At 35.8% G+C, this 13630-nt stretch overlaps 1 protein-coding gene across 1 annotated transcript in view; it reads left to right on the top strand.

Annotated features, from left to right (window-relative positions):
- Positions 1-10015, top strand: part of LOC126886107 (KICSTOR subunit 2-like) — a 38629-nt gene extending 28614 nt beyond the window's left edge. Inside the window, exons 3-7 of the mRNA XM_050652950.1 lie at positions 716-864; positions 3336-3612; positions 5815-5996; positions 6054-6162; positions 9878-10015. Of these exons, the coding sequence (XP_050508907.1) occupies positions 716-864; positions 3336-3612; positions 5815-5996; positions 6054-6162; positions 9878-10015 (855 nt within the window). The remainder of the gene's footprint in view (positions 1-715; positions 865-3335; positions 3613-5814; positions 5997-6053; positions 6163-9877) is intronic.
- Positions 10016-13630: the final 3615 nt, after the last annotated feature.

Below are 13630 nucleotides of genomic sequence, written 5' to 3'. Positions count from 1 at the left end.
AACTATAAAAGAAGCCAAGGACGACCACCGACGACATAAAACGAGTACTGGGAAACTGGCTACAAGCGGCCCAGTGTAGAGAACGCGGGAAATAACTGAGGCCTATGTCCAGCAGTGGACGCGATTAGCTGATTGATGATGATGATGCCTGGTTGCACCAACAAATCTTAAGCTTCAGCTTAGCCTAGCTCAGTTTATAGATAGAGCCGCGTTAAATCTCACAAGGACGTCTTAAATGCGACGAAATTTAAGATGCAATCCATTGTGGCTAGCTGAAAATTAATCAAAGAGTCAAAGGTGCAACGCGTATGTTTCGTAAGCTGAGCTTAAGGCACGTCTTAAGCTTAAGATCTGTTGGTGCAACCAGGCATTAGTGGATCATAAATTTAATTAAGAAAATAATTTGTTCCATGGTATACAGAGGAAATGTAAAGATGGAAGAGTTTTTGTTCTTCCTTAAAACCTTGGTAGTTTTGACATTTTTGGCCTATTGCAGTTACAATGACGATTTTAAGTTCACACACTGAACCTAGCAAGCAAAATAACATAATTATGGTAGAGAATGACCAACATTCACTCATTGTCTTTTCGATGGAGTATAGCATGCTGCTAATTGAAGCGGGTTAGGAAGGGTTGAAAATCTTAATTCTATCGCTTTCTTTTTTTTGTAGTAATACTTATCATACACATGTTACAAGATATTATTATTTTTTAGAATTCCTTAAGGTCTGTTTATGAAACCATGAAAAATGATCTTAAAAAGTTAGAAGACAATACTAAACAATCTGCAGGTGATATAAGAGTTCAAAAAGGAAGTAAAAATATTGTACAGTTTTTGAATGCCAGAATAAATTTGATTGATTTGTATCCTTTTTAATAAATTATTTTACAAAAATGTTAATAAGGTTATACATACAATTTTTATATTATTTTATTTAAACTGGATTCAGCAAGAGTGTATGAAATAACACATGAAACTAATATTGTACTTAGGATTATGCAATAAAGCATAATTATAACTATAATAGTATAATACATAAGGAAAGAAATACAAATGAATAGAGAGGCATACACAGAAAAGTGCTAGTTATTTTAGATAGTTATTTTCCTAACTAGTGCGGAAAGTAACGCTTTCCCGCACGAGACTGCCGCCGTTGACCCGAACGACGCGATAGCGGAGTTCTGGCAAGCAGTCGAGTGCGGGAAAGACACTTTCCGCACGAGTTAGGAACAATATTTTTTCTAGGGCCGTACGTCTGGAAAAAAGCCACAACAAATAGAGTTATATCAATTTTTATTTAGGAGAGAAAATACACAAACTAATAAGTTCTTTGACAAGGGTGTCAAAACCAAACTTTCAATAAAATTGGTTACCATGAAGACGATATTGGTTTCCATGACGACGATTTAAAACAATTGTTATTGTCTACTGATTTGACTTTTGAATGTTGTCAATTGCCAACTAATATGAAATTCAATATGTGAGGTTTTAATTCTCAAAAAAAAATTCATCCACGTGGGAAGAGTCCTGTGTTACCCTGGGTAATATCCAGGTATATCTGCAACATCTTTAAATATTTTTATTAACATGTAACATAACATAACTGTTAATATTTAAAGGGTTTTTACCCAAAACATTTTGGTGGCTCAGGCATGCTATTTTTTGGCTTTTTAGGAACAGTGATGATGGATTTCTTAATCCGAAAACGTTCTGTTTTAATGTAATCCTTATATTTTTGTGATTTATGGTATACTCCAGCTACAGGAAGTTTATTTTCCTTGTGGATTATCTAAATATTAGTTTATTGCATGTATTATACCTAATGTATTATAAAGCCATATTACAAGGTATTCTACTTTCCCGCACTGGTGCCAGTCATTTTAAGTCTCATTGACAGTTCACATTCTACGCCTTAATGTTTGTTGGCAATGCAAAAATCCCTAGATTCTAGTAGCTTTCGAGAAATACCAATAAGTGGTAAAAAATAAAACTATCACTATTTTGTATGAACTTTTTTATGCTATCTCTGAATAACATTATATTTAAGTATTTATAGTCAAACAGTCATTTTAATAAGTATTAATAAATCTAACAAAAATACAAATAAGATTATTGTAATGCGTAGATATCTATTTAACGAATGATAAACTGATTTTGACATATTTTCTGAGAGCGTTTCATGTCAACTTGCAGTAGTAGGTACTACGCATGCGTAATCTCCGAAATCATCTGTACTGGGTTCATGAATGCTTGGATTTCAGCGTTCAGGATGAACGCAGTTAAACTACCAAAATCGTTTGAACGGGAATTGAGAAAGACGATTTTGACTTTTAACTGTAGTTCACTAAAAGTTTAGGTTAAACTTGAGTTGAACCCGATATGAGAAATCGGCCCTTAGTATGCTAACGGGTCCATAGTTTTCAACATCTAATTTATCTATTTTTCTTATGAAGGAGGATTGTAACCGAATACTTGGATTCGTGACATCAAAAATAAACCTCTTAGTTTAATTATCTCAGTGACCACACCACCTTCCCCCAGAAATCTATCATTTTTCATATTTTTGAGAACATGCGGAATGTCCTCCCATGATATAACTGGTATATCTGGAATATATAGCTCTGGAATAACTTGACTTTGATAGAATGTTCCATAGAAACTTTCTTCTTCTTCTTCTTCTTCTTCTTCTTCTTTGAGTGCCTCTCCTATCGGAGATTGGATATCAATAGGGCGATTCTAATTTTATTTACTGCTGTTTTGAACAATTCGTTAGTGGTACAGCCAAACCACTCTCTCAAATTTCTCATCCAGGACATTCTTCTACGGCCTGGATTTCTTCGTCCTTGGATTTTTCCTTGCATTATATTTTGTAGGAATGTGTACTTTTGTCCCCTCATCAGGTGGCCTAAGTATTCAAGTTTTCTCTTTTTTATATTCAGTAGAACTTCTGGCTCGTTATTTATTCTGCCTATTACTTCTTCATTTGTAATTTTATCCACCCAACTTATTCTTAGTATACGGCGGTAGCACCACATCTCAAAGCTTTCAAGATTTTTAATATTCCTCTGTTTAAGAGTCCATGACTCAACAGCGTAGTAGAGCAAAGTACTGAATACATAGCATTTTAACATTCTAGTTCGTAGATGAATACTAATATCACGATTACAAAATAATTTTTTCATTTTTATAAAAGTAGACCTTTATAAAAGTAGAAACTTTCTACTATATGTAATATGCCTGGTCTTTATCGTCCAATGAATTTATTGAACGTTATTGAACATTGTTTTTTTTTGTGTCATCTTTAGTAACTTCTATTCCTTAATAATAGTAACAGATATGAAAAAATATACAACATGGGCGTAAATAAACAAATTCGATACAACGAAATTTTGACGCATATAGAATCAGTTATAGAGAAAAATAGTGAAGGATTTACGGATATAGGTTTGACCCCTGTTAAAGCAGTCTTTAGTTTGGAGTGTGAGATTTTAGAGCAGTTATTCAAGGCTTTGACACAATTACAAACATTGGAGTTTTTACCGCCATTAGCATTAATTCATGGGGCACATACTCGATTAGCAGCTTGGGAAAGCAAAATGCAGTCCAGAGAAGTAAGTAAATCTTTTAATTAATAATAATTTCGTCCCATTTCATGTATGTTTTAAAAGAAGATTGAAATTATTTTTTAACGCTTCTCATATCATAAATGACTCATCAAGATTTATGTCCAGCTAAATAACACCATGAGAATGATCGCAGGAATAATCAAATCTACACCATTCTACACTCACCGGCACGAAAAACGGGCACCCCAAAAAATGGCTCATTTTTGATGTCTCGTATCTCCTAAACCTGTTGTCCGATATAAGTAATTTTTTAACACATTATAGCCTTATTCTTTAGCAATATCGCTATAGTAATATTGTTGCTAGACAGGTAAATTTTTATTGTATACCAGCTGTACCAATCAAACTGGGTTTTTTTCTCAATTTTCACAACACCCTGTGGAATATTCTAGCCCTTATAAAGCATAGGCGTAACCAGGGGTGGTTTTGGGGGTTATAACCCCCCACTTGGATGTATTTTGTGCTCTATACGCTTAAAACCATTACTATTCCATACCCCCCAGAGACCATCAAGTAGTTGTAACCCCCCCCCCCTTAGGATCATCCTTGTTACACCTCTGTTATAAAGTATTGAAATTAAAACCCAACTATAGCCCTAGACTTTCTTAACATTCTGTTTTTTTATTCATTCGCTTATGTTGGATAATAAAAAAGTTAGGGACTTTAACAACTAGTCATGTTCTTTATCAATACAGGGTGTTTCTAAATAAGTGCGGCAAACTTTAAGGGGTAATTCTGCATGAAAAAATAATGATCGTTTGCTTGATAAACCTATGTCCACAAATGCTTCGTTTCCGAGATACGGGATGTTGAATTTTGTCTTACAAACTGACGATTTATTTATTGCTCTAAAACCGGTTGAGATATGCAAATGAAATTTGGTAGGTTTTATGAGGAAGTTATTGCGCATTTTTTGACATACAATTAAGAATTTTATATTCACCATTGGAGTGCATATGGGTCATATTACCAGCATGCACGCCAATGGTGAATATAAAATTTTGAGTTGTATGTCAAAAATGTACAATAACTACCTCTTAAAATCTACCAAATTTCATTTGCATATCTCAACCGGTTTTAGAGCAATAAATAAATCGTCAGTTTGTAAGAAAAAATTGAACATCCCGTATTCCGAAAACGAATCATTTTCGGACATAGGTTTAACAAGCAAACGGTAAATATTTTTTCATGCAGAATTACTCCTTAAAGTTTGTCGCACTTATTTAGAAACACCCTGTATTGATAAAGAACATGACTAGTTGTTAAAGTCCCTAACTTTTTTATTATCCAACATGAGTGAATGAATAAAATAACAAAATGTTAAGAAAACCTGGGGCTATAGTTGGATTTCAATTTCAATCTTTTATAAAGGCTAGAATATTCCACAGTGTGTTGTGAAAATTGAGAAAAAAAAAACCAGTTTGATTATTACACCCGGTATACAATGAAAATTTACCTGTCTAGCAATAATATTATTATAGCGATATAGTTTAAGAATAAGGCTATAACATATTAAAAAAATCACTTAAATCGGACAACAGGTTTAGGAGATACGAGACATCAAAAATGACCCATTTTTAGGGTGCCCGTTTTTCGTGCCGGTCAGTGTATTAACTACCAGTGCTGAGCGACATTCCACCACCACACCTTCGCCGACTCAATTTGCTAAACAAAAAATATAAAAAGATCCTTAGCAACACACCGACTCACGGCGAAGATGCAACCAAAAGTCCACCACGCTCCAGAAAATCTCCAATGCAAACCGCAGATTCAGCCGCAATCACCGGCTTCAACATGATCACCAAATGGATTCATGAATGGTCGGAAACTCAACCAAATACACTTATACCGTGCATCACAGAGGCATCTCTTGGATTTGATCTACCGCGTAAGACCTGGTGCACACTTAACCGCATCAGAACTAAACATGGTCGATGTGCGCATATTTTGCACAAATGGGGTGAGCTACCATCATCGTCATGCAGCTGCGACGAGGTCCAATATATCAAGCACATAACGGAGAAGTGCCACCAGCGAGCCTAAGAGAACAGTTCACAAAATTGTCTGTTTAAAATCAACTAATTTTAACTTAACTTGTTTATTGTAATATTGTAAGTAAATGTGTCGAAATGCCGTAAAAAAAATTACATTTATTTTTCTTCGCTTAGGTTATTTTATATGTTTTAGATTTGGAAACTTGGGATATTCAAAAATAGTCCTTTTCCAGCGTTATTTCAATGGCTCCAAAAGTTGAAAGGAGCCGTTTTAAGCAAATTTAGTTTATATTTTCATGATATACTGGCTCAACAGACGACGCCACATGACATGAGACAGCTATGTTCAAAATTATACAATGATCATTACCAAAAGTAAGTAACATATTTCCAATTTATATTATACATATTCTAATTTGCTTTACCTTTCAGGATTGTAAGTTTCCAAAGAAAATATGACGCAGCTTATGTGATATTACTGTCAGAGAAACGCATTGCTTCAAATTCTGGACATGATGGAATAATTGTATCACATCCACATGTAAGATATACAAATATTTATTAGAACTAGAGAGCGGAATATATAGAGCGAACACAACACTATCAAAATATGCGCATATATGCATTATTTTTATTAAAAATATGTAGTTATTTTTTCTAAAATTTACTAAATATGCAAATGCATATTAAAAATATTCGAAAATAAAACAAAATATATCACATACATATTTTTCACCTAAAACAAATGAAATGACACGTAAAAACTGTCTTTCTTCGAACGAAACGATAGAGTAACCACCATAATTTGATTTCGCTCCATATGTACTACACCTTTTTTTATATTATATTTAGGGCCGGTTGTTCGAACGCTAATCAACAATGATCACTATCAAATATTTAATTACTGTCACAACTGTCAATGTCAACTTTGGTTGATTTGCTGAAAACATAATTGATTATAATTATGAGATTAGTTAATTAATTAACATAACAATTATTAACATAATTGATTAACTAATTTCATAATTGTAATCAATAATTATGTTTTCAGCAACCCAATCAAAGTTGACATTGACAGTTGTGACAGGAATTAAATATTTGATAATGATCATGCGTTCGAACAACCGGCCCTTAGTGTCATAAGGTTAATGATTCGTTAAAGTCTGAACCATAGTATAATGCTCACGAATCAGTAGTGTCACCATAGACATATTAACAATAGACCAGGCAATATCAAGTACGGTGGTCTAGCTATCTTTGTCTGTCATCCGAGTGTGAGCGTATCTACCAAGAGGTGGGAGTAATGGAACTACACAGACACAGAGGCAGCGGCCATCATATGCTAGAAAGAGGAAAGCTAAGCGCCGGTAGAGAGAGATAGATAGACCACCGACCTGAACTGCTCCGCGTTACGCTATTTTTTGGACCTTGCCTAATCTATGTGTTATTATATCTATGAGGGTCACTCCGTGAAAAATCCTTTGTTCTCTATGTTCCATTTTTGTGACCATGTCACCGAATTCATACAAAGTTTAAGTCTTTTGCGCAGTCCCGGATTAAGAATCTTGAAGCCCCTAGGCAACGAAAACTATGAGGCCCCATAAGTAAAAGCAAAAGGCGACTTGTTTATGGTTTTTTGGCATCTCTAATCATTTTAAGTTATTTTAAAAAATAGCATTTTTTTCAAAATTAAATTTTTTTTACTTTAAAACCAATTTATTTCAAAAATAGGCACTTTGAATAGATGAAAGTTACAGATCATATAAACAGAGACGGCTGCACCCCTTCTCAAGGGGTGAAAATTATTTTATTAAAAATAACCTCATAAATGGATAGAGGGATAAATTTTTATCAATATGTTATATCAAGTCATCAAAATAAATCAATACTTGATTACTTTTTGAGTTATTAGATCAAATATTTTAATTTTTTGTGAAAATAAATACATGTTTTAAAGCGGTTTTCATACATAAATAATTTAACAACTATAATTTTTTACAAAAAAAGTTGTTATTACCAAAATTGAAGCTAAAAAAATACAATAAATTCCTTATTTAAAAACCATTTAATATTAATTCAAATTAAGGTATAGTTAATTGATAGTATATTTTTTCCTGCAAGTACTCAAATCTATTGTCCGTAAATAGGTACAACAGCGTCGTAAAAACCGTGCTATCAATAATTTTCAAACTCATTTTAGGTACATATTTAAGTAAACGATGAATTTTATAATAATATACTTTTATGCTTACATAAAATACACTTGTCAAAGTAATCAGGTATACCTATCAAATGAATGAGTTAACAGAGTTAATAACATCAAAGTTAAGCAAGTTATGATGAAAATAAGAGAACACTTTAAGGCCTAGGCCAAACTAGTTTATCCTAAAGTCGGGTCTGGCCGGTAACAGATATACTGATTCGGGTCTTCTCCTATGCTACGCTCTGCAGCAGCAACAGCTTCTGTACATACTGTACGACGTATATGTGGATGCGTACTATCATTTAGAGTAAAGGCGTAAAAGAGTAAAATTAAAAGCGAAAACGTTCCATGGTTAATCGAATTAATTGCTTTGATGGGCGATTATGTTGACCATACAATGGACGTAGTGCGCGATACGTATTTCGAACATAACCATGATTTTCACAATAAATTTGCACAATTTGGAAGCGTTGTTCAGACGTCAGTTTATTCATGCTGAGAAGATGCCAAACCAAACTAAACATAAATCACTTGACAGTTGTCAAAATGGCTGACAGTTTAAAAAATTGTTGCTAACTTATATTTCTATACCTCTAAAAACACTCGTTATACACTTGGGTACAAAAAAATCGATCCACTGAAAATTTGGTCATTTTTGATGTCTCGAATTTCCTAAACCTGTTGTCCGATTTAAGTGATTGTTTTACCATGTTATAGCCTTATTCATTAACAGTATCGTTGTAATAATATTGTTGTTAGACAGGTAAACTGTCATTATATACCGGGTGTACGAATCAAACTGTGTTTTTTTCTCAAAGTTCACCCTGTGGACTATTCTAGCATTTATAAAATACTGAAATTAAAAACCACCTACAACCTCAGGTTTTATTAACATTCTGTTTTTATATTAATTCGCTTATGTCAGATAACAAAAAAGTTAGGTACTTTAACAACTGGCCATGTTCGTCATCAGTACAAGGTGTTTCTAAATAAGTGCGACAAACTTTAAGGGGTAATTTTACATGAGAAAATAATGACGGTTTGTTTTATAATCATATATCCGCAAACGCTTCGTTTTCGAGATACGGGATGCTCAATTTTTTTTACAAACTGACGATTTGCTTTAAAACCAATTAAGATATGCAAATCAGATTTGGTGGGTTTTAAGACGTAGTTATTGCACATTTTTTGACATACAATTAATAATTTTATATTCACCATTGGCGTGCATACGGGTAATATGATCGGTCATAATACCCGTTTTCGCGCTAATGGTGAATATTAAATTCTTAATTGTATGTCAAAAAATGTCTTAAAACCCACCAAATTTGATTTGCATATCTCAACTGGTTTTAAAGCAATAAATAAATCGTCAGTTTGTAAAAAAATTGAACATCCCGTATCTCGGAAACGAAGCGTTTGCGGACATATGATTATAAAACAAAATGTCATTATTTTCATGTGTAAAATTACCCCTTAAAATTTGCCGCACTTATTTCGAAACACCCTGTACTGATGACGAACATGGCCAGTTGTTAAAGTACGTAACTTTTTTATTATCCAACATAAGCGAATGAATCTAAAAACAGAATGTTAAGAAAATCTGAGGCTATAGTTGGTTTTTAATTTCAGTATTTTATAAACTCTAGAATAGTCCACAGGGTGATGCGAACTTTGAGAAAAAAACACAGTTTGATTCGTACACCCTGTATACAATGACAGCTTATCTGTCTAGCAACAATATTATTACAGCGGTATTCATAATGAATAAGGCTATAACATGGTAAAAAAATCACTTAAATCGGACAACAGATTTAGAAAATTCGAGACATCAAAAATGACCAAATTTTCAGTGGATCGATTTTTTTGCACATAAGTGTATTTTGCAATGATTTCTTAGTTTCTACAAGAAATTGTAGCAAGTATAATCAAACTGAATGATCAAAATATATCAATAATTGATATATTTTGATCATTCACTCGAATATAAACTAAAGATTGAAATACAAAAATATGTATTGTGTAACTTTACTCATCTTTCTTTGTATTTTAGCGTGTGTCTCCTCAGACAGATCTTATACTTAAGATGATTACGGAAACTTCTAACGATCTCCAAATAATAGATAAAATTATTTATAAGTTTGTTACACAGGTATGTACTGTATTAAAATTGCTTGTTACATTTAGCTAGACCGATTTTTGAACTCGTTGTGAAGTCATTTCCGTGTGAAGACAGATTCCCCAGTTAAAAATATCACAAGCACTATTAATAGTGTTACGCGATTGACTCTACTATTTTATTTATTTATATCTTTAGTCACTAAGTTTAATTTAAATAAAGGAAGACTTACTTATATTATTTTATTTACATCACTTATTTATTTTTAATGATTACAAATAACACCAACTAACACATCTAATTTATTTACAACTCAAATTTATGATTTAATTAACTAAACATAACGATAACTAATATATACATTTCATTAAATCCGAATCGATTACAATTATATTACGCGTCGCGGCTCATTCGTTGACTGACTGGCCTGTGCTTGAATTTCAGTCCTATATATACTTCGGCAGCGTTCGCCCCGAACGCCGTGGAAAAGGAATAGCTGTTTCGCGCGTTCTCCAGTAACGACTAGATTGTTCAGTCAGGATAGGCCAATCTGTGAGCAGACTGTTATAAATAGCGTCACATTGCCCCCTCCTTAAAAGATGGTTCCTCCTGGAACCTTGTCGGGACTGGAACTGGATGCTGGTATCTGCAACTGGACCCTCTTTTACAACTCCCAGTTGTATAAAAGTGACAGGGGACGGTCTTCTCTCCGCACCAGTAACTATGCGGATTGCAACAGACTAACACCTGGACCTCGGTGTCTTGGAAAATTTCTTCTACCATATTTCGGATAACTCTCCAGTCTAATTGGCGGCATTCTAACTTTGGCATGGCTAACTTTTGCACGTCGGACTCCAACACGTGCTCTCTCAATTGAATTAATGCATCCCATACATCTTGGTAGGTAGGTTGGTCATGGACAGTGTCTTTTGTTACCAGATAGAATAGGTAACGTGATGCATTTTGGAGTTTCAATGCTTTGCCAGGAGCTGGCAGTTGGCATTGAAGTTCTGCAACTCGACCAAACTTCCTTCGGAAGGCGGATGCCAACCCTCGTGCGTCTTTGATACTGGCCGGGATAGTATGGGCCAGCGAATAGTCATCGGGAAGTGCGAGAAGATCTCGCTTTTCTTCAGTGGTAACACCATGTCTTGCTTTACCGGTACCTCCGTAGGCACCCATGAACTCTCCAAAGGTAAGGTCAGGTATTTCTCGAACTTGGTTGACTTCCACTTCTTCATCTACGTCGTGGTCTCCCTCGTACGGCGCCAACCGGTTATGGTGGACTATCATCGGCTTTCCCCTAGGAATCTTGCTTATTCGGTAGATAACGTCATTGATTTTCTTGACAATGAGGTACGGACCTTCCCAGAACTGCTGCAACTTGGGAGAACAACCTGTTCGCTTCTTTGGATTATAAAGCCAGACTTTGTCGTTCTCCTTGAAACATCCCTTCTCAGCTTGGGTATCGTATCGTTTCTTCATTCGGTCGCTAGCGATCTGAAGATTAGAACGGACCAACTCATGTATATCGTCCATTCTTCTTCGTAATTCATTCACGTAATCCTCACCAGCAACATCTTCTCCAGGTCGACATCCAAACTCTAGATCACAGGGTAGACGCATCTCACGTCCAAATAGGACTTTTGCTGGTGTTTGGCCAGTTGATTCATTAACAGCAGATCTATAGGCCATTGCGAAGAACGGAAGGTACTGGTCCCAGTCTCGTTGATGATTGGACACCATCTTTGTCAAATACTTGCCGACTGTCCTATTCATACGCTCCACCATTCCATCCGATTGCGGGTGATAGGCCGTGGTTCTTGTCTTCTTCATGCCTAGTTTATCACAGATTCCTTGAAATAGATCGCTCTCAAAGTTCCTTCCTTGGTCACTATGGATCTCCAGAGGTACTCCAAATCGGCTGATGCAGTCTTTGATTAACACATCTGCAATAGTGGCGGCCTTCTGGTCTGGAATTGCGTAGATCTCCACCCACTTCGTGAAGTAATCCATTACCACCAACATGTATTTGCATCCATTGTCACTTTCTGGAAATGGCCCGGCAATATCCAAAGCTATTCTTTCAAACGGACTTCCAACATTGTACTGTCTCATAGGAGCCTTTCTTTTCCGGTAGGGTCCGTTACTTGTAGCACAGGTAGTACATTTCTTACACCAGTCCTTCACATCGTCGGAACTATTCATCCAATAAAATCGTTCCCGAATTCTCTGAAGGGTTTTCTTTACACCAAAATGCCCTCCTGATGGACTGTCGTGTAACTGACGAAGTACTTCGGCTATTCTGCTCTTTGGAATCACCAACTGTGTTCTCCTCACTGAACCATCATCATTTTCTATTACTCGTTTGAGCAAGCTGTCTTCCAAGATAAATGAGTCCCACTGGGCCCAATACGTCTTAACTACTGAGCCTAGGCTTGATATTTCTTGCCAAGATGGTCGACGATTTTCTTCTTTCCATTTTCGAATCTTCTGTAAAACTGGATCTTTTTCTTGTTCTTCCTTGATCTTGGTAGGCGTCCACTCGTCGTTGACCACTGTTGTTCTTAGTACTGCTGCTTCCTTTGACTCTGTTTTGTTGCAATGGGAACATTCTGCTGGACACTGTCTTCTAGATAGAGAATCAGCGTTCCTGTGGCTAACTCCGGCCCGATGCTCGATCTTGAAATCATATTCTTGAAGTCGTTCAATCCATCTGGCTATCTGACCCTCTGGATTCTTAAACTGCATTAACCATTTAAGGGCGGCATGGTCGGTTCGGATTAGAAACTTCCTTCCGTAGAGGTATTGATAGAAGTGTTTCACTGATTTTACTACTGCTAGAAGTTCTCTTCTCGTGACGCAATAATTTCGTTCAGGTTTTGAAAGCACTTTACTAAAATATCCAAGGACTCGTTCCTGTCCTCCTTGGATCTGCGACAGCACTCCTCCAATTCCCACATTGCTTGCATCCGTATCTAAGATGAACTCTCCTTCTGGCAGTAGATACCCTAATATTGGCGCTGTAATTAAATGCCTCTTCAAAGTTTCAAAGGCCGTTTGGCAGTCTCCATCCCAGCAATAATCCCTTGCTTCCTCTGTAAGTCGCGTTAATGGCTTAGCAATATCTGCAAACTTCTTAATGAATCTCCGGTAGTAAGTACATAGTCCCAGAAAACTTCTCACTTGATGTTTATCAGCTGGTTCAGGCCATTCCTTAATGGAATCGATTTTTCCTTTATCCACGGCCACTCCTTCTTTGCTGACTATATGGCCTAAATAATTGACTTTACTTTGAAATAGCTGGCATTTCTTGGGGTTTAACATTAACTGGGCAGCTTTAAGTCGATTAAAAACGTCTTCTAAATTCTTCAGGTGGTCTTCAAACGTCTCCCCCAAAACGATTATGTCGTCTAAATACACCAGGCACGTCTTCCAAGATAACCCTCTCAACACATTTTCCATAAGCCTTTCAAATGTCGCAGGAGCATTACAGAGTCCAAACGGCATAACGTTGAATTCCCATAATCCAGATCCTGTCGTGAAGGCCGTCTTCTCCTTGTCCACTGGATCCATTTCTACCTGCCAATATCCAGACTTCAAGTCCAACGTAGAAAACAATTTACTTCCAGCCAATGTGTCCAACGTGTCGTCGATCCGAGGCAGAGGATAACTATCTTTCTTGGT

The sequence above is a fragment of the Diabrotica virgifera genome, chromosome 6 (genome assembly GCF_917563875.1).
Source record: "Diabrotica virgifera virgifera chromosome 6, PGI_DIABVI_V3a".
NCBI classification, from domain to species: Eukaryota; Metazoa; Arthropoda; class Insecta; order Coleoptera; family Chrysomelidae; genus Diabrotica; species Diabrotica virgifera.
Note: the sequence above shows the minus strand (reverse complement) of the source record. Positions and strands in the feature narration are given on the sequence as shown.